This window comes from Pyxicephalus adspersus, chromosome 5 (assembly GCF_032062135.1).
Source record: "Pyxicephalus adspersus chromosome 5, UCB_Pads_2.0, whole genome shotgun sequence".
NCBI lineage: Eukaryota > Metazoa > Chordata > Amphibia > Anura > Pyxicephalidae > Pyxicephalus > Pyxicephalus adspersus.
The window spans coordinates 35,668,482-35,691,248 of record NC_092862.1 but is presented as its reverse complement, the minus strand read 5'-3'; the positions used below and the strand labels follow the sequence as shown (position 1 = coordinate 35,691,248).

Below are 22,767 nucleotides of genomic sequence, written 5' to 3'. Positions count from 1 at the left end.
TCTCTTCTCAACGTTTGCTAGTAGCACATTATTCACAGTTCTGTAACTAGGGTTGATTTTTAAGAAACCTGCTTTGGTTGTTTTGCAGCTATTTCCATACCCAGCTTTGATATATTTGTGGATAATATGCGAATTCTGACAGGGTATTAGCATATGTGCACACATTCTCCTCAATGAAACATCTGCTCCATTGTGAGACATGCACACATTATTCCTTAGATGCAAAGCAAATCTTTAGGAGTCTTTTTGTATGGCAAAGCTTAGTGTGAGCTGAGTGCCGGCTTTAACTCATATACTTACAAAGGGCTGTAGATTAGTCAGCCACAATCAAAGAAATGCATTCAGTCATTTTGACAAAGATAGAAACCTGCACATATAAATCATTAATTCTTGGTATTGTTAATGTTTAAATTATTTAAGTGTAACAGACACTTGTACAGATGTCAAAAATGTTGATTTTGTTGATTTGCAGATCTGGAGAATACCCTCACATGTTTGAATAATGTCATAATGGTTATTTTACATATGTGCCATCTAACTTATGGTCTGTGTATGTTTCTCCACCCATCACTATTACGTCTGTAGCATCTGATGGGTGCAGAGAAGCATGGGATGATGGATGGTACATGTGATCTTTCATCACTGGTCTGTGGCAATTAAAGCAAGGACGAGATCGAGCATTTCCCATCACCTGATTCTGTGATGAGGTCAGGAAGACTCCATTGCCCCTTCATGCCCTTCATTTCAGCTTCCTGCCATGTGATTCTGTACTGATCAGTTCCCTTCTTAAAGCTAGTCTGTAAGATACAATAAATAAATATATATATATATATATATATATATATATATATATATATATATAAAACATCCGCCTGCCCATTCAGAAGGCCAGGGAACTAATATGGTACTAGTACTAGTGTGGATGTAAGCAAGAAGCCTGATAGCCTGTCTGGCTGGATATAGCTGTGGATAAGCAGGTTATGTCCTGCATACATTTCAAGGCTTAGTCATCATCCCTGTGTGCAGTGTAAATTTAAAAAGAATATTTTTTTTTTCTTCAAGACCAAATACTAAACTTCTTTTCAGGTAAATAGGAAATATTGCACATGGATGTTTAAGATTTACTGTTTGCAGACAGCAGTTGGAGCTCCATCCTCCTGTTTACCAAGCTTATCCTGGCTACCTAAGACATCCTGGTTTTCTAATTTATTTGATAGTTTAACTTTGGACAAAGTCTAGTGATCTACAGCATATGTTAACTCTTTTGTATGATATTGATTTCAACCATTTGTATTGCTTTTGTCTCTCATATTGGACAACATTTTTTAAAGTTCTCTAAGACTGGAGAAGATTGACTATCATGGGAGGATCTGGGTGATTCAGCTAACCTGGAAGGGATTTCCTAAAAATGTTTGCTATTAGTTGGGAATTGTTTTCAATGCTGGACCAGATCCAATCTAGGTTTGATGTATCACCAAGGTTCTCGCATGATAGTCTATCTTCTCCAGTCTTGCAGAGCTTTATGTTTTTGTTTAATTCTGGGTATGTCATAATAAAAAAATAAAAATAGAATATACATTTCAATGTGTATACAGTAAAACATAAATATGAGAATATTATAGTATTCTTTTACTGAAACAATAATATTTTACCTTTTTGAAAAGGCAAGGGGAAAAAAAAAACATTCTTCCAGGTTTTTATCACTGTCTGTGCCCACTGTGACTGCCAGAGGAGAGGAATACGCTAAAAGGGACAAAACATTGATAAAAAAGTGACTGAAGCATTACTTTGCTTGCTGTATTAAAAGAAAAATGTTTAGTTGCCCCTCTTAGACAATTTTCTCATTTTTTCCTGTCCTGGTGATAGCTTTGTGGTCAGGACAGATATGTGATAGATTTGGTAAACATAACCATAAAAGCCCGAGAGAAGTGTTTACCTTCTTGCAACTTATGCAAAACTCAAAATGATTTTGATTGGAAGTTTGCATTATTGAAGTACCATATGCAGCAAATTGGTGTTCATGTATAGCTACATAGGTGTAGCCATAGTAGACAATAATTCTTTTTTTTTCATTTCCTAGTGCACTCTAGAAACTGATTCATGGAACCTGATTGTTTGCAACATGGTGTTCATCAAAATGGTCTTTTGATTTATGTTGCAAGTTCCCCATCAACCCTGCAATAGTTAGATGCAATGCCTTTTTTGGTAACAGAATGCACCATCAGTTAATGTTACTGTCGACCTTCCCCCAACCCAACAAATGGGTTCATTTGTGGTTGGATTACGGATGATGGAGCTGTAGCACTGGAGTTGCTGGGGACCAATGTTTAGGAAATAAAGAAGTAATAGTAACATCATTACAGATAAAAAAGATAATGACATTTCATTTAATGTTATAATGTCATAGCATAACATCCAGACATCACAATAAACTGTGTCAATGACAGTGCCAGTACTGAGCACAAAGCAGAGTGTAAAATGCGTTGACCACATTAAACAAATAGAAAAGACCTGCCTCTGATTTAATTGTTGTGTAGATCTATATTGTTCCTGTTTCCTATATATTATTTTCATGGTTATTATTATTTCTCAGAAGAGAAAGCTTTTTGCATTGGTCATTGTTTTTAATGATTTTCGCAGTGGAGGATTTTAGTTTCTGTTATTGTTGCATTCATACATTTGATCTTTAAATACAAATGTTTTGATTATTGTTCTTTGTCTAATCAACTGCCTTGTTTTTTCTACTTACAATGGTTAGATCCTTTACATAAAGGTGACTCGTACTAAGGAAGTATGGAGGCTCCTAAAAAGAACCCACCTTGCCTGAACATCAGCCTGATCCAATGATTTATGTGTCCTGATTACTGATACAGAACCAATATGCAGATTGAGCGTTCTCATCTCCCTCTTACTGATCCGAACATCTCTTCCAGGTCAGGGATACAGAAAGATACAGCAATTGGATGAGAATGTCAGCCAGGCAACTAGTATATTACTGACCCTGTGGGTTGGTGAGGACTTGGTATAAAGTTCAGGAAATTCTTTGCCAACAACACTGCAGCAAAACTGCAAACAATTCTCTATTTTAGTTTTTAAGTGTTATTGTTCTTTTTTGAATGGCACTTTTAAGGCATGTCACTGCCCTTGTTGGTTGGGATTTGGAAAACATTAGAAAAGCTTTTCTAAAGCAAAACCACAAGCAGGTTTTAGTTTTAATATCAAAATGGTTCCGAGGCCTTTAATCCATTACCAATGAAAACTGAAATCATGGATCATTATATCTTAAACATAAAACGAGGCGCTGTTAGCTACTCTAGCATTTGCCATGCCAAGAATTTGAAGAAGTTTTAAAAGTCAGTGCTGAGACATATGCGATTACTAATTAGTCTTCTTAGGTTTATTTTTTGCAATATTGCTAAAATTAGTGATGCTGTACAAAGTGCAGTAACCTAAAACAATCATATTACCATGTTTTAAAGCCACGTCGGGGAACAATAAATTCTGATTGGGTGCTATGGGATACAAGAACATTGCATGATATTTTTTACATTATCAGTAATGTTATATCAATTTAATAACTTTTTTAAACTGTTTATTTTCTGTTACAGAGTTCTAGATTGTGTGGAAGGTTTAAAGGATCTCACTGTTCTGAAATTTAAAGGTGACTTTGGAGGAGCTTTGGTGGATGGGATTTGTATCTCCCCTAATAATTGTGTTATTGAGACTGGTGAACTGTACAGATTATAAAGATGACGCACTTACAAGCTGGACTTAGTCAAGAGACTGTAGAAAAAGCCCGATTGGAATTAAATGAGAATCCGGACACTTTACATCAGGATATCCAACAAGTTAGAGACATGATAATCACAAGACCTGATATTGGTTTCCTACGGACAGATGATGCTTTCATCTTAAGGTTTCTTAGAGCTAGAAAGTTCAACCAGATGGAAGCATTCCGACTTCTCGCCCAGTATTTCCAGTATCGCCAACTCAACTTGGACATGTTCAAAAACCTTAAAGCGGATGATCCAGGGATTAAACGAGCCCTTATGGATGGCTTTCCAGGTGTGCTTGACACCCGTGACCATTATGGACGGAAGATTCTTCTACTTTTTGCAGCCAACTGGGACCAGAGTAGGTAAATGTAGATGTGTTTAAATATTTTCTTCTAATTCACATGTAAAGGGCAGATAGGAGATATTTAAAAAATGGGGTTACAATGGGATTTTTTTTTTATATGCTGTTGACATAGCAAAATTTGATTTATATTTGCTGTTCACATAGCAAAATTAATTATCATCATGCAAGGGATATTTATTTAGCTTAATAAAAGAGATAAAACTCCTCTGATTTTAACCATACAATCATGTGCAAGGAAAAATCTATTTTTTTCTTCACGTGATTGGGTGTTAATGGTACAACCTGGCTCAAAACTATGGCCCTATGCTTGATTGGAGCAGCACACTGATAAGATCATCACACTGTTACCTCCTCTCACCGAGGACCTGCAGGACACCGGGGGACAACAACGGAACAAGCTAAGTGGATTTTTTTATGTTTTTAGCGACCCCAAGTGTGACTCGGGATTACCGCTTTTTGCATGGTAAATCCACCCCGAGTCACATTTGGGAATACCGCTAGGGGGGTTAAAGCTCTCCAAGGCAGGAGAGGATACATTTTCAGCAGTGAAGCTGGGTAATCCAGCAAACATGGAATGGATTTCCTAAAAGTCATTAGCTATTTGTTAGCAAATTCTTTGAATCCTGGACCAGATCCAATTCAGGTTTGCTGGATCACCCAGCTTCACTGATGAAAGTGTAACCTCTCCAGCCTTGGAGAGCTTTAATAAATCAGGCCCTATGACTGGTATATTGCTACTGTATGTATTGCTTAGTGACTTTGCTTGTTAATAATGCATCTGGCAGACATAATTGAATGCTGATATATGGTGACCCAAACGTTCTGGGTTAGGTTAGCACATTCCTACTGAATACTGAACTCACAGAATGTGAATGATTCTTGTGACTGCTCCATTCATAGGAGGTTTTGATGTTATTTGCAATGATTGCTTATCTGGTGCAAAAATGTAACATAACATTTATGAATGTAATATCTCTCCACCCTAACTTCCGGTTTGCTGGACAGTCTTCATTGATACACATCAGCATACATCTGTACAATCATTTTAAACAACATCCAGTAATTGGCTGAGCCACTTCTGGATTCTAATTTTGAACTTATGCTGCATTTGCCCATCAGGCCCATTGACACAGGCCCATAGGCTGACTGTTTACCTACATCATGGATGGCTGATACGTTGTTTCCAGTCAGTTCTTTTTGCAGTCTATCAGCTCCAAGATCAGCATCCCGTTCCAACATCTCTCAGTAGTATATTTGTGCATTATCCTACCATACTTTTTCATATACATGTGATATTTTCCCTTTCTTCCAGATCCCAATTATGTCACAAAAAAAAACAATAAACTTTGGAAGCCATCAGAGGGACATTTTTCATTTTAACATATTGTAACCCCTTGGATAAGCAGATCTGAAAGAAAAACATAACACATGCTTGGAATTCTCATGTGTTACACACAAAACTATACCAAATATACTAATACTCAAAAAAAAAACTTTTTTTAAATAATTACAAAAAAGTACCCCACTTCCTCTGTTGCAGTGGCTCAGCACACATTTATTTGGGGGATTACTGTCCCTTATCACATGTCGCTTCTCTTGACGCAGATTGCGTTTACCTATAATTGTGTAGCAAGGGAGGTCAATCAATATTTGTTCCAGTGCTGACCTACTGCTGATTGGTTTAGGGTTGGCGGCTGACCCTTTCTGATGTCTGCAGAAGGAAGTACTTATGTGACCTTACTCCAACTTTGTAATAACAAAGACGTTAGCCTTGGCTGTTAAGTAGCAAGGACATTATCTGGCAATTAAAATATAATGATCTAAGCTTTGTTAAGCGTTAGTTTTTAATTTGAGAATATATTTATAGATATTCCTGGCCTGCCTATTCTCTACTGTGTTTAGACATTGCATGAATTCTGCAAGCTTTTTTGTTCTGATGTTTTTACCTATATTTTAAGGTCTTTTGTTGAATATTTTAGTGTTGTGGGATGATTGCTGGCAAACTGCATGCCTTATGTTGTTATTTTTGTTGGATTTTATTTTATAAAATGTATTAGGAAACACTGGATACCATTTTCATATTCAGCTGCCCAGTCTGCCCTTGAGTGGACATTATAAGATGAACACTAATGGGATCTAATGTGGTCAATATATGGCCTCTGTAGAACTGTAGGATGTTTTTGAGGAAGCCTCTGCGGGTGAATGCTTACTGCTGTCCAGATATTTGTCATTAGTAGAAACAGAAAGCTCTATTTTTCTTTTGTCATTAGATTACTGTGTACTCAAGTGTAATATGTTGTAATATGATTAATGTACCATCATCTAATCAAGCTTAGTTCTAGGAACAAATTTGAGTTGCTCCTTTCTTTCATTCCCCTCGGTAACTGTCCCTGGGACAAGCAATGACGTTGCCCTACAAGGATAAAGAAAGCAATAAAAAGCTGACTGAGGCTGTCAGGTTGTACTACTGTAAAGAAAATCTAAAAATGTATGTCAGGCTAAACACATTTTTTTTTCTTTTGTAAGGAAGAATTAGTTCTTCTGTTGGGTTTTTACTTTTATTCAGAGCTAGAGATGCATCCTTTACCAAGTTAGGAAAATCTCCATCTGGGTTACAGGCAGAAATACAAATTTGAGGTCTTGCTTTCCTTTAGTTTACTACAAAAATGTTTCAGTATGTTCCCTTTATTATTATTATTATTATTATTATTAATAATAATAATAAACAGTATTTTTATAGCGCCAACATATTACGCAGTGCTTTACAATAAATAGGGGTTGCAAATGACAGACTAATACAGACAGTGATACAGGAGGAGAGGACCCTGCCCTATATATATATATATATATATATATATTTATAACAGCATCGCTGTACATTAAACAGGGGTTGCAAATGACAGACTAATACAGACAGTGATACAGGAGGAGGACCCTGTCCCAAAGAGCTTACAATCTAGTAGGTGGGGGAATTTACACACAATAGGATGGGAGATATGTAGTGGTGGGAAGTAGTGATGGTTTCAAAAGACAGCAGAAGATGGGTAGGCAAGTTTGAAAAAATGGGTTTTAAGTGCTTTTTTAAATGAGCAGAAAGCAGGAGCAAGCCAAATAGGAAGAGGAAGACCATTCCAAAGAATTGAGGCAGCTCTAGAGAAGTCTTATATCCCTGCGTGTGATGAGGTCATGAGTGAGGAAGTCATTAATAGGTCATTGGAGGAGCGGAGAGAGCGGCTGGGGGAGTACTTTTTTACCAGGTCAGAAATGTAAGCCGGAAAGAAACTGTGGAGGGATTTGAAGGCAAAGCACAGGAGCTTAAATTTGATTCTAAGGTGAAATGGAAGCCAGAGTAGAGATCTGCAAAGAGATGCAGCAGAAGAGGAGCAGTGGGAAGGATGGATGAGTCTGGCTGCAGCATTCATAATAGATTGTAGAGGAGAGAGTAGACAACGTGCCTGAGGGGAGGGCCGAATAACAGTGTTGTTAACAGTTAGATATATGTCAGGGGGGGATTTGGAATTTGAGGGGGGGATGATGATGTTTTGATTTTTTTACTAGATTGGGTTACCATAGCAATTTAGCTTACAGTCTAAGTATATCTATCTTAATGAAATATGCATACTGTTTAGCCCAAGGAATTCATGTCCCTGACACATAATTAGAGTTCTTTAAAAGATCACACATACAGCTCTGCTTTTCTGCAAACAAGCCTGGATTCTCTAAGATGACAGACTTTGAAATTGTTACCCTTAATGTGATATTTTTATTGATCGGTGCAGCTGATCAGTCAGATTGTGTAAGTGATTTCACAGTCAATGAAGGAAGTTTAATATAAATGCTGCAAATTTTGTGTCAGCTTCAACAAGGATCAATGTGTGTTTTCATAGCAGGGACGTTTCTGCACAAATCAATTACAAGACATGAAAAAACCAAAAAGACTCATTATTCGGTAGCAGTATTATTTCAAGATAAAAGGGGAAGATCAACAAACACCTGTTTAGATAAGTAGGATTTATTTTGGCTCTTAGAGATATAGGAAGGGTAGAGCATAGGTAGATGGCCCTGTCAGATCTGGATTGCTGGGAATAAATAATGCTATTTAGAGAATTTAGGTAACAGACGTTGAGTACACAAACTCTTGTTTACTGGCTTATCTATAATAGAGCTATGATCTTCCATGAAACAAATGTGTTGCAAGGCTTTGTTATAAGTGCATTTGCATTTATAGTTTTCTCTTAGTCCCCCTGTAAAGTCCCATAAATACATTTTAATGCTGCTAGGTAAATCTATCTAAAGCAGCAACATGCAATACTGTGGTATTTATTCTTTTTTCCTATTCTATTTTTGCTTACATATAGTGGAATGAACAAATGTTGCAGGGGTGTGGCTATTGGCATTGCCCTGCCCACTGCTTTCTGGATTGGCAACACAGCCTCTGTTAGTAAATCCCTCCCATGGGGAGCCAGTGGGACACAATTCAAGAATTCAGCTCAGTAAGGCTTAGTCTACACTAGAGGTAGGCAAACTTTTTTTAGTCAGGGACCACAATCTAAAATAATATTTGACAGAGGGGCCGGGCTGATGGGAGAGTGGGAGGGGTTATGCCATCATGACGCCACTGAACGTGACAGTGACACAACCCGCTCAAAGCCTGCAATGGCAGAGTGGGTGGGCTGTGTCACTGCACACAACCCACCCACTCTCCCATCACAGGCTTGGTATCAGGGGACGTGTTTTGAGGCTCTGGCCAGCGGGCTTCCCCCAGCAGGGTCCCTCTCCTGACCCTGCTCAGGGTGGCACCGGCCAGAGCTGCAAGCCACCCAAAGGGCCTTAGAAACATCCGTATTAGGCTGTATACAGCTCGCGGGCCGTAGTTCGCCCATGCCTGGTCTACACGGACATTTTCCCCCAAAGTATAACCTGAGGCTCTAGAAGCCTATGTTTGAAATTCCCATGCATTCCTATAAGCTAATCTACACCAGAGTGTTTCCTTAAGGCGTGTTTTTGAGCGTTAAATATAACGCTCTTGCAACTTTTTAAAAATTAAAACGCAGGGTTAACATTGTTTAAACGTGGGTAAGCACATCCATTGATTTCAATGGGGGCATTTTCCCGCGTTTATAAGTGCTTCAACCGCAAACATGGGAAAAACACGGGAAAACGCGATATAGACATTTTCCAGCAGTTTAAAGGCAAGCTTTAAAACGCTAGTAAAAGTGCATAAACGCAGAAGGAATGTTTACATGCGTTTTTAAACCCGTTCGTGTAGACCCAGCCTAAAGCTGCGTACACACGTCCAATTTTTATCGTTGGAAATGAACGACGAACGACCGATTGGCCAAAAATCGTTTGTAAAAAAAGTAACCAACGATGCTGATGAACGAGATTAGTCGTTGGAATTGAACAACCGGACCGGCGGATCAGATTGGACGATAATCGTTGACCATCTATCGTGTGTACAGTTGTTCAGTGATCGTGCATGTTCTGAGCATGCGCGATGAACGAACATTTGATCGATACAGGCTGTATTGTATATGTGAGTGTATATATATAAATATATATATTCATATATATGTAGTTAAGTTCCTCACAAGACTGTAAGTGTATGAATGAATATTTAAGCATCCTAAGGTATTTTTTATTATTATTACACAGTATTTATATAGTGCCATCATATTATGCAGCACTGTACAAAGTCCATAGTCGTGTCATTAACTGTCCCTCAAAGGAGCTCACAATCTAATGTCCCTACCATAGTCATATGTCAATATTGTAGTCTAAGGTCAATTTTTAAGGAGAAGCCAATTAACCTCACTGCATCTTTTTGGGATGTGGGAGGAAACCGGAGTACCCAGAGAAAACCCACGCAGACACGGGAAGAACCTGCAAACCCCATGCAGATAATGTCCTGGCTGGGAATCGAACTTGGGACCTAGCGCTGCAAAGGCTAGAGTGCTAACCCCTGAGCCAATCACCTAATGCCTAGAGTTTCTTATTCATTTTAAACAGAGTAGGGAAGTATTAAACCTTTTTTATTTTGTGTTTGCCATTAGTGCCCCATGGGGAAATCTTCTTTTACTTCCTGTCTTGTGGAGGATATCTTTACAATGTGAGTGTCATCTCCCTTTTAGACAGTGGCTGTAAGCTGTCCCAAAGTAAAAACTTTCACTATTCTGGTGACTATCCTGGTGACAACTAAAATTCTGGTGACTATTCTGGTGACAACTAAAACTTTGGCTTAGATATATATTTATTTTTATTTCTGTTGATAGGGCCGTTTCCTGGATATTTCAACACCCGAAGCAAGACACCCCTTGTCACCTCCTCCCCTTATGGGCCAGTTATGTACCCCCATCTCATGTAGCTGCAGTGTTAGTGGGAGAACAATGTCAGTCCCTGCAGTGATTTTGATGTCACCGCTCAGTCCCGACATTGCCTTTTCTTCTCTATACCACAGAAGTGTGCAGAGAGGAGGGCAGGCATTTTCAGCAGGACGGTCAGGATGTATTAAAGACAGCTTAACTTAATGCTTTGCCACATGCCTCCAGTTAGACAACCCAGGTTTATTTAAATGTCTGCAGTGAAGCAATATGGCACCTTCAAGCTTAGGAGCGCCCTTGCAGTATGCAGTTATGCCATGAAACAGCCCTGTCTGGGGAAATTGGTGAACAAGACAATGAAAAAAAATAATCAAATAGAAATTCAAAAACACTATCATAACTAAAAACAAATTACTAAAAAAATAAAAAAAAAAATAAAAAAAATAGTTATACTTTAAGGTCAAGAAAGCTCAGTCATTGGGCCTCAATTATTAAAGCTCTACAGGAATGGAGAAGATAAACTATCATGGAAGAACCTTGATAATCCATTCATTGGAGGTCTTAAGCTGCGTACACACCTGCAATTTTTCTCGTTGGAAAGGATCTTTCACGATCCTTTCCAACGAGAAAAGACTGCATGATGCATGAACGATGCTGTACATACAGCACCATTCATGCTCTATGGAGAGGGGAGGGGGAGAGCGACGGAGCGGCACCCTGCTGCGCGCTCTCCCCTTCCCTTTCATTAGGATCGGTCGTCGTCCATCGTCCATGGATCCGCCAGGACGGTCGTCGGACGATGGACGACGACCGACTGTACACACGGCAGATTTTCGCCCGATAATTGGCCGATACCGATTATCGGGCGAGAAAAATTTGCCGTGTGTACGCAGCTTAAGTCCCACAGACCTAGACTTTGACCTCCTAGGCTCTTCCAGCACAGGGGAAATCAAAGGTATCTCTCCATAATGAGCTGATAACTCTTGTTAGATACTTGTCCCAGGTTTCTCCATTGGCGTACTTTCCATCACCTATTTTTCTGTGCCAACTTCTACATTGGGAAGTTCCAGTGAATCTCTGTATCAAAAAATAATTGCTGGACGCCTAATGCGAAAGCTATTTCAGCCATTTGCTCTTGTTGCTGTAAATGCCAAACAAACAGAGAGAAATAAGTCCTTACTACAGCTACATTTGCGTGTCACACAATAGGCACCCAATATGAATAGTTGGGCTTGTCTACTTCAAAAATCAGACATGTGTACAAGGGTCCTTAGACGCCATTCATCAATCTACCATGGTGGATGAGCACAGTGGGGTGCCGTGCACTCATCCTCACCCTCACCTCTCCAGTGAAGAGAATGGCTCTGTGTGTGCAGCATTCGTCCATTCATCTGTCACTGTAAATAATCACAAAGGACTGTTTCCAGCTACAATCCTCAGACATCTATTGGACATCTCTATGAGGCTTTAATCTCCTACCATAAATCTTATCTGTATCAGAGTATTTGCTTTTCACCATCTCCTCTGCTGGATGTTGGCCTCAGGGCTGATTTTTTTAGGAGTAAAAAGCAAAGATACAATCTTTTGTCATAAGGTATTATTCATTTTTTTCCATTTGCCTTTTTAACATTTTCATAAGATTGCCTTTATTTAATATCATTGTAAAAACTAAATGGTAAAACAAAGAATAGCATTAATAATTCAGTGTCCCATTAGACAGGTAATTATTTCAGAGGTGACCTTGTATCCCTCACATCAAGAATTAGGCCTTGAGCAATGATAATGCTATCTGCGGAGTGTGTGAACACCTTAAAGCCAATATGCACAGAGATCTCTATGGCAACCTCATATTACATCTCAACCTCTAGTGTGGCTTGATGAATATCGGTCTATTCAAAACCTATGAATTGTGCTTCAGAAACACATATTTTCTTCCCTGTATTCTCTTACATTCCCTCATGTCTGCACTCCTTTCATTAGCTATTTATTTCTCATTGACTTTGCATAATCATGTGTACACATTTACAGAATAATCTCATGTATTACCAGTAAAAGGAAAGCGAACATCCTAAAATCTGTTTTTTTAGGGATTCCATACTTCATCACAATCTTACTATCTATCTACATGGACACATATTTTATAAACCTTGTACAATAGCAGTGCTTTTTAATGCATTAAGGTGCATTGTGCCAAGTTAAATAGCCTATCATATGCACCTCAACACCTGAAAATATACAGTTTTTCTTCAATATTTGCAGGGTGCCACAAGGCCACAAAACAGACCAAATAAAAAGTTGGAGTTAAGAGCATATTTCAGCACCCAGTACCCTACAGCTGCTCTTGTCCAGTCCTCTGGTGCCCAAAAGAAGGTGAGCCTAGCCCGGGACAGCCAGCGTGTGTCATGAGCACCAGGGATTTAAACCCAACAAAAGAAATGTATATAATAATGCTTACCAGTCCTTATGTGGTGTAACTTGTTGGTGGGTGTTGGCTCTTATCTTTGCTTAGAGTAAGTTTTGTAGAGCCACCTCTTTATTAATTGTTTTAGAACGTATTGTGTAGATATAGAGGAAAGAAAGAGGTTTAAGGCTCAGAGCTTTTGTACAAAAACTCAAGTGTGTATTTTGTAGGTAATACATACAACAGTGGTACAAAGTAATTTTTTTCACCATATATCCAATTGACTGTTAGCGTCACAGGGTTTGGATATTTTTCCTAGACATACTTTTCCTAAACATCATACAATATATTGTTGAAAACAAAAAGAGGACCTGTAGTGGTCACACAATTCCCGACGCGTTTCACTAATTATAGGCTTCCTCAGGGGTATGTGGTTGCAGAGATTGTATGATTTATTTAGTTGAACTGCGGTCTAGGTAAGGGAGTAGTAGAAGCAGTATTCAAGCTGCATGCGATTAGATATGTTCAAGTCCACAAGAAAAAATCTCTTTTTTTTAGTCGATTCAATCAGATTGTGATATTGTTTTATGTGATCTTACATTTTGAATACCATGGATAGGGGTCCATTTGGCTGCATGGATTCACCATAAGTCCTGAATACAAACAGCCCCCCTGGCTGCACGGATTTACCATTTGACCTCAAACATTATTAGCCCTTCTGGCTGTATCAACTGGCTACAATAGACATCTATATATTTTCTGCTTCCTCCGGACAATTACACCTTTTGGGAGAGCAACCAAATGCCTACCTGATGAGGTTCCTATTACCTTAATCTAAACCCCTATCCATGGTATTCAAAATGTAAGATCAAGAGAGGCCCGTAGCCGTAAGAAATAGGCGCAGGGCCTACATGACCGGGTGCTAGGCCTAGCCCAGAGCTTTTAAGGGGTTAAGAAAAAGTTAGTGTTGCTAGAGGGGGCTGGGCTAGTATACAACGTGGGGTAGGAGGAGATTAGGAATGGGAGATGTTAAAAGGGCTGGATGATAGTGAGAGGCCCTCTTTTGGATAGAAAAAGTTTCCCACCCACCCTCCCTCTTATGTTTAGGTAGAGTTGAGAGTTGGGATCGTTTTAGCGGTTGGGGTCTTGGAAGGCAGGGATTCAGTGTATTGGAAAAGTTGTGGATTTTGGCAGGGGGGATCCCCTTTGGTAGGGTCTCCCCCTTTATGGTGAACGGATGATTATGGCTCCTGAAGGCAGTGCTGGACAGCTAGGGGCCAAGGTGGAGATGTTGGAAGTTGGAAGTAGGCGGTAGTTATGACAATGGTGTTTATAAAGGATGGGCTAGAAGGTCCGAGCTACCCTGGTCATGTATATCAATATCACTATCTGATCTAATCCACTAAGAAAAGAGATTTATAGAGATTTATAGAGCCTATAATTGGCGAAACGCTTCGGGAATTGTGTGACCAATACAGGTCATCTTTTTGTTTTCAACAAGATATCGTATGATGTTTAGGAAAATTATGTCTAGGAAAAATATCCAAACCCTATGACGGTAACAGGCAAATTGATATATGGTGAAAAAAAATTACTTTGTACCACTGTTGTATGAATTAACCACAAAATACACACTTGACTTTTTGCACAAAAACTCTGAGTCCTAAACCTCTTTCCTCTATATCTACACAATACGCTCTCTCAGTCCTTATAAGGGCTGCACATGGCCTTATAGAACTTACTCTGGTGGGATCAGTAGGTGATTTTTGAACTTATCAAACAGATATAAATCATCATGATGCATCATCAAGTGCTTAACAAGGTAGCCATGGGATTTGCCATGTTTATACTTCGTGTGTTACTATTGGTGGATATGTATTTAACTATACCATGCTGTTCTTTGGAATCATGGTGGTTGCTGATAATGAGTATATGGACCAATTAGGTATAGAAGGTATCCTTCATTAGAATTGAGTACAACCTAAAAGTATTAGTGAAGTTCTTATATTGACTAACTGGGACATCAATGACCTAAAGAACCCAAAGACCTAAGGTTCTGCACAGCTGCTACATTTTGTCACTTAGAAAATAGTTAATGAACACCTAGTACAGATGTCCCACAACATTGTCAATCTGCCATTTTTTGGCTTCCCATGATATTGTTTATCTGAATGTAAGTTTTGCTTCAGACATCATTATGGACATCAATATATATACCCACCAGAAATGTTAAATAAATAGGTCCAACCCTTTCCATTATGGTTTGTTTAAGTCCAATTCCTGACCACCTTTCCCACATAAGGAGTTTTCATTTGTCTATGGCTTTGCCAACAGTTCATCTTTCACTTACTGTTAAGGTATTGCAGCTTGGAACATTGAGGCATTGAAAATGAGATGAGCTGAATGGTTTTTTGTCTAAAATGTCAGTTTTATCATACTGTTGCAACTTCAAAGCCCAGTAAGTGGCAATGAACAAATCATTTGATCTGCTTGTAGATCCAGCGATCTGAGTTGAAATCTATTAGATATTCAAACCCCCAGAGGGCTTCTGCAGTGATAAAGTTTGGATTTGCAGATGCGAACACGGCTTAAACACGCAGTATTTTGTTGGGGAATGGATGCTGGTCTCATTATAAAATTACAGATTATGAATACTAAAGAATGGTTGTTAATATTACAGTTATCAGGAGCTTGGCATAAATAAATTGGTCTGCTCCCTCTTGGTTACACATGGGGGAATTATTGCATTTCTATCTGCTTTTAAAACACATATACTTAGACTTTTTTTTTTAATTCCCATCCCCAATATTGTGGGTAGAAGGAACACTAGAATATAATTTCTCAATGCCACTTTCATTGCCACATTTCTTCAAAGACAGCCATTACCCTCAACTTGACTGATTGCCAAAACATGACATAAAATGAAATGTGTCACTTTATTTGACAGCATGCATAAGAGATTGAGCTGTGAATGACTGATGTACTGAAGCTTGCCTTATGACAAGCTAGAGATTTTTATTACTGTCCTAAAAGTCAGAATATGCATGTTAAACAAAAAGCTTTAGATTTGTTTTAACATAATATTATATAACGATAAGAAATTGAACATATACTGTACTGTGTGTGATTATACAGTTCCTGGCTGTACTTTGGTTGTGAGTGCTAGAGTAAAATCCATTGTTAGCCATGCCTAGGGTCATACCACCCAACCCTGGATTTAGTAGTAAAGAATAGACAGTGATGAACAGATGTGCTGTGAGAGACATCAATGGCAACAAAGATCAAGATAATAAAGTAATTCTTCTGACCTGGTCATTAGTGCTGCCAAAGAAAGGGAGATATAGCTGATTGTAAGCTTTGTCTAATGTTGTCTGTGTATTGGGCCCCTTACAGACTACTACTGAAACTAATAGATTCCAGCAAGGATTTATCATGTTTGTTTGCTCCAGCTGTGCCAGGATGGATCACCTTTCACAGAGTGATGTGAACACGCCTGATTTTTAAAGCTGTCCAAATCTGTAAAGATAGACTATTATGGGAGAACCTGGGTGATCCAGCAAACCTGTAATAGATTTCTTAAAAAAACATGTACTGTTGGCAAATGTTTTCAATCCTGAACCAGATCCATTGCAGGTTTGCTGGATCAGTCAGGCTCTCCCATGATAGCTGATCTTCTCAAGTCTTCTCAAGTTCTCAAGAGAAATTTAATAAATTGTGGGTAATGCAGTGCCTTTTGCATTGAGCAGGCATCTCACATATAAAGAGAGGTCTTGCGCCCGTCAGACCGGAACCAGAAAAAAACAGTTTATTCCTTATAAATAGTTCACTGGGATTCAACCAGAGCAGCCAACACATTTTATGGGGTTAGAGCATTTCCGCTTTATCAAAGCTTGCAGTGTTTGTCTCTGGTCAAAATATAGGTTGGGAGATTACTAAATAGTGGTGGGATTGCAATTAAGCATGCTTCTCAGTAGCTGCCTATTACAGAATGAAATTACATAAGTATTGAAAGTAGTAAATATTTGAAGAAGTACCTAATATGTATGAGAGTAATAAAACCTGTTTTACTGCACCCAAAGTATGTGTTCATGAAGATAGTTCCTTGCTTTTTTCTTTCTGTTTATAGAATTGTCTAATTTATTGAGACACAACCAACTTCAGAGAATAATCTTTGTAACTAAAGATGTGAGTATGAAATATATTCAAGACATCTGTCACTGATGTGACACATATGGGGCATTCTTGTTCTCGTCTCCATTCCTGAGGAAGTGGAAAACTCAAATCAGAAAACTTAATTGAAAGAAAGCAATGTGTGACTGATACTTCCTGCTATATATTTTTGATTGGTAAACCTAAATACATGTCATCATAGTTGGGAGTTGACTTATTTAAGACTGTGATATATGTAGACTACATTAGTGTTTCACTGGTAGTGGTAGTTCTTCCCATGGGGTGTTCATAGAATCATGGAGGATCTCCACCAGCTCTTGTTCTGTAAGATTTAGAGCATCCATACATTGGGCAATCCTTTGTAACCATTTTCAAGGATAAGTTTATAATGTTTGTTCATTTCACCAGAATTCCAGAAAGACATATTTTTATATACCTTATTTATTTATTATATACCATATTTTTATATACCTTACCCTAATACTTAATGTTTATATATTTTAAAGAAACAATATACGAACTAAAACAAATAGGACATTTCCTTCAAAGCTTGCAGCGTCACATTCTGATGTAAAGGTTTTTTTGTTTTTTTTTAAATGTCTGAAATGATTTCAATCTATTTGTACAAAGGACATATCTTAATTCAGGTACAATTAATTTGTTCAAGGAACTCCTTTGTGGACATCTTACGTGCCATTCTCCTCTCACTAGAAGTTCTTATTGAAGATCCTGAGCTTCAGATCAATGGATTTATTCTAATCATAGACTGGAGTAATTTTTCCTTTAAACAAGCCTCCAAACTCACCCCTTCAATCCTCAGGCTCGCCATCGAAGGCTTGCAGGTATGGAGACTAAAATGTATTTTTTGTATCTTATATACATTTGCCTTAAAGAAAGAAATTGCATGTGTTTTCAATTGCTACTAAAATCATATTTGCAGCTGGAATAATGTTTCCTAAGTGCAGTTTGGAGATTTGGAGCATAATCCTCGTTTGGTGTTTCTAGGATCACAATGCAAAGCATCTGTTAAAACACAGCAAACAAAATTTGTAATAACAAGGTGATAGAAATACACATAATTCTTTATTAGTGTTAACAAAATTGTAAAATTTTACATCCAAAATAATTTTAATATAGAAACAAAAATTTAATTTTACCCAAGTGACACAGGACAGTGGACCCAATAGAAGGCTGGTGCCACTATTAGAAGTTCTGGCATCAGGGATGGCTGGGGTCAATCCAGGACTTGAGTCAATCAGCTTCTAAACGTCCTATACTGCAACAGAGCTCTCTAAAAGGTGGCGTACACACATTCAATAATTGTCGTTAGAAAGGTTCTTTCACAATCCTTTCCAACGACAAAAGACTGAATGATGCATGAATAGGCACTGTACATATAATGCTGTTCTGCTCTCTGGAGAGGGAAGGAGGAGAATGACAGAGTGGCACCACGCTCTTTCCCTTTCCCTTCTATGACAGATCCATGACAAGTGAGCACTGTACATATACCAGATTCTCGTCCTATACCAGCTTGAGTCAATTATCGGATGAGAATCATCATGTGTACATAGCCTAATAGCTCTTTGTAGCCTAATAAAATGCAATACTACCACATTTTGATTTATGTGTATGAAATCACAGCTACATGATCTCTGAAGTCTTTGGTTAATCTCTGAGCTCTAGTTGCTGTCTTTGAGCAGGATAGAGCTGGCCCAGCCGTGTCCTGCCTTTTGATCCATCAACAGATCACTGTTACAATGATCTATATTGTTTCCAACAATTGTGTAAAATACTTCTTGAAATTTGAAATTGATCTGTTGCTGTCAAGTGGTGCAGGCAGATGCTACTGTTGCCTTTTGTTTTGAAGAAGATCAGTAGTAGTCCTGATCAATGTTTCCTCAGGGAGTTGTTAGCTGTCAGGCACCTGTCCACCACCATAGACAGATTAAACGATTGTCAACTCACTGCTATAATGCTCAACCATGGTAATTAATGAATGTAAACAAATCAAGTTAAAAAAAAAAAAGAAACACAATAATTTCCTGGCAAACCAGTTACATTTCAATTATTTCAGAAACAAATTTTTGTGTATGATAACTTTTTTCATTGCACAAACATTTACATTTTCAGGACAAGCTACTGTGGGTCTATCCAATTCTTCTTGGTCTATGCAGTACTGAGACACAGATGTTTACCAGTGTGTTAAAAGATCTATAAAGATAATCTGTACAAAAAGGGAAAAAATTAGGAGATGTAAAAGTATGCAAATTAATCAAATAAGGGGCAGAGAAGTGGGTTTTGGAAAGAAAATAATCACAGAGGTAAAAATGGTCATAAAACCATTTGAAGTTGATCTAGAAAGCTAAGATTGGTTTTCTAAATCACTAATAAATACTTGTGTGCCAGTACTGCTTGGACCCAGAGGAAGTGGATGTGCCCATCAAAGCACTGAGCATTTAACTATTAGCACAAAAAAAAAAAAAAGAATCAGCAATTAAATCAAACAAACCCCATTTGATGTGGGAGAGCTTTTGTCATAATTGGCAAGCATATATGGAAGACTTGCTGATTATGGAAGCTGTTGTCACCATCTTCACAACTCTCTTCCAGGTCTACCAGCATTCTCGTTCAGTATTGGACATACACAGATCATATAACACCCGTATCTGACGGGAAAACATTTTTGGCAGAAGAGATTATGCATATGTCTTTTGCCAAAATCATTTACTAGCTGGTGACTTTTTGTTTGTTGGATTTTTTTTTGTTTTAACTCTTAAATATCAAATTTTATTACTGATCCTTAGCATTGTTTTTCTATAAATTAGTAGACATTTTACTGGCATCCCCAACTCATGGACAATAAAACTCCTAAAGCAGGGGATGCCAATAGTTTGACCTTACACTTTGTGTAAATTTACAGAAAAAGCTGTGGGCCAATCATCCAAGCTGAGGGATAGGAATTTTGGGATGTAAAAAGTGTACTTCTTAGCAGTATCTGCCATCTTAATGCGTCCTTGTGTTTGGAATATGATGGTATGATGTATATAGAACACTTTAGCAGTCCACTTACCAACAGTAACTTTAGTATTGGTGCTTGGTATGCCGTAGTGGTTCAGTAAGTAGTTAAACATGCTTGTTTGCACACTTAACTCTTCCAATGCTGATTTCTGAACTGATAATAAATCTAGTGTGAAGTGATAAAACATAGCAAATAAAATCATTTTAGACTTAAATATTTATTTACATGGTTTATTAATAAATGTTAATGCTAGTAATAGTCATGTGACTGCTCTGACTTTGTTTTGTGCAGCATTGGCTAGTGGCAGGTACATAAGGGTGCCTTTGTGTAACATTTAGAAGCCATATTTAGAAGAAATAAAAAACAAAAAAAGCCTCGCAATTTCTAAACTGCAGCATAGAAAGCTGGCCTGCCTTTGCTGGGCCTTGTTTCAAATGATAGCACAGAGTATCTTGCTCGGAAAGTGATTGTTTTCTAGAGGCTATAAAAGCCACATTACACAGTTATAGAGTTACATGCTGTTAATCAGATGCCTCATTGCTAGAACAATGCTGACATTTTACACACAACGATTTTCTTTACTGCATTCTAGATTCTTTTTATTGCAGTAGTTTCACTCAATTGATTCTCTACTTAGTTGCACGCATTGTGATTTGGCACATGAATTGTAGCACTTTAATACAGTACTAGGTCTCACATTGCGGTCATACACACTTTTACTGCAATACATTGCAGTGTCCAGTTAAATACTGGTGCAAGGATGCAGATTATGTTTTGGGGATTTTCTGCCTACAAAAATGCAGTTAATTTCACATACATGTAAAAGGAGCCATGAGAGGTACTAGTGTAGAGACAAGAAGTAATTAGGTGAAGGGGTGCATCTTACTTTACAAATGTGTGTTCTTTTACCTCATTATATATATAAAGTTTCAAAAATGATAGCTCTATATAATGAATAAACAAAAGCAGGAGATCCTTGCACTGCAGATCACTGCAGATCTTCAGGTACAGCTATATTTTTAGTAAAACAGGGCAGTGAGCAACACAGTAGTCCTATTTTGTTTAGATTAACCTGTATAATGTTTTTTTCTCATTTTAATGCCAGAAGAACCTTTTAAATTATTTAAATGTCTTGAAGAACCCCTGCTAACATCAATGGATTGGGTGTCAGTGTTAGAAATGACAACTACATAAGTGGGGATCTAAAGGAATGTGCCCCTTGGAAAGGTGGCCTGAATGCCACCCTAAAGACAGATGAAATGATCTCTGGTGTCATGTTGCTGGCTCTCAAATTGGCATTGGCTCAGAAACTCAGCAGCCACCAGCCAATGGGAGGTCAACCACCCACAGTTCAAAGAATATTCTCTGGAGGAACCCTTGGGTTCTAGAGAGCCCTGATTGAAAAGAGACACAATACTTTAGATGGTCTGACTCTTCAGACTATATATTAGTCAGGAATTTGTCTATTTATTAACAAACATGACATAAAAAGTCCATTAAATATAAATGAGTGTACTATAGCGTTTATTGCTTTTTAAAAAGGATAATTGATTCAGACAAAGAAATCAATAAAAGCAATTAATAAATTATTAGCCGAACAACTAGACCTGTTCATACTACAGATGAATTTAGACGGCTTGAGGTTCAATTTCTTTATATATAGTATACACTACTAAAGGGCATTAACAGAGCATGTTAGACATGAAAGCATGAAACAACAAGCGTGCTGACACTGCTTTCTACCAATAGACTGTATATAGGTCATGTACATACATATTCTCAATGTAGAGGAACAGTGTAAAGGTCTAGGCTAGGAGGCAAGAGTGCATTAGCCCCCTGGGAGGGTACTAGTAAAGAAACATGTTGGGCTGGTGGCGTAGAGCGGAGAACTTTATTGTCCTTGCCATGCTCCATTTATTTTCTGGATTTCAACCATGGAGACTAAGAATCACTTGTGGACATAACCACAGCTTTTCATTTTTAGGAAATTAAACCACCTGGATGGCTGGGGGCAGCAAAATCAAATGTGATCCCACACTACATAATGTAGTCAATAGAAGACCAAAACCAAATACTGGAGGCAACCTGTCATGATTGAAATATGGAGACTGTTATCACTGACTTCCCTTTCTGAAATGGGAAATGCTGACCCTCCAGCTTTAGTTCATTAAGTCATTGACCTTGAATGCATTTAAGAACTTTAGACTTTTCTCAGATTTTCCCATTTAGCATACTTGTTATAGGTCAATGCCTCTCAAACTGTTGATGCCAGAAATTTAGCATAGCAGATAAGCCACTTTAAAAATAAGGTTGGTTGCCTTTGTATTACACTTATGAGCTTACTTTAAGCTTAAAAGTTGTTTATACTGAGCTATTGGGCCCAGTTCTCCTTTTTGAAAGGGTGTTGGTTGGGACATGTTCAACAATTGTTGGGAATATGCACAAGTGTCCGGAGCATACACAGGGTGAGTAGGGGGACTGTCAAAGTTCCAGGCCCACCAAGGGGGAAGCAATGGCTATATACCCTAAACTATGTTTATATATTGTTTTCAAGGAAAACACACCCTTTAGCAAAGTAGGTGAGTGTGGATGATATGAGGGCTAAGCCAAATGAAGGATAGAGTCCAAAAAATAATAAATATGTAGCCAGATAAAGATGATGTATGGCAAAATATTAATCAATAAAGGTTGATATATTAGATCTCCTGAAAAAATGT

At 38.1% G+C, this 22,767-nt stretch overlaps 1 protein-coding gene across 1 annotated transcript in view; it reads left to right on the top strand.

Moving 5' to 3' along the window:
- The window catches only part of CLVS1 (clavesin 1), a 51,402-nt gene that overhangs the window by 7,454 nt on the left and 21,181 nt on the right, over window positions 1-22,767 (top strand). The window contains exons 2-3 of the mRNA XM_072411144.1: window positions 3,609-4,138; window positions 17,699-17,873. Of these exons, the coding sequence (XP_072267245.1) occupies window positions 3,750-4,138; window positions 17,699-17,873 (564 nt within the window). The 5' untranslated portion in view covers window positions 3,609-3,749. The remainder of the gene's footprint in view (window positions 1-3,608; window positions 4,139-17,698; window positions 17,874-22,767) is intronic.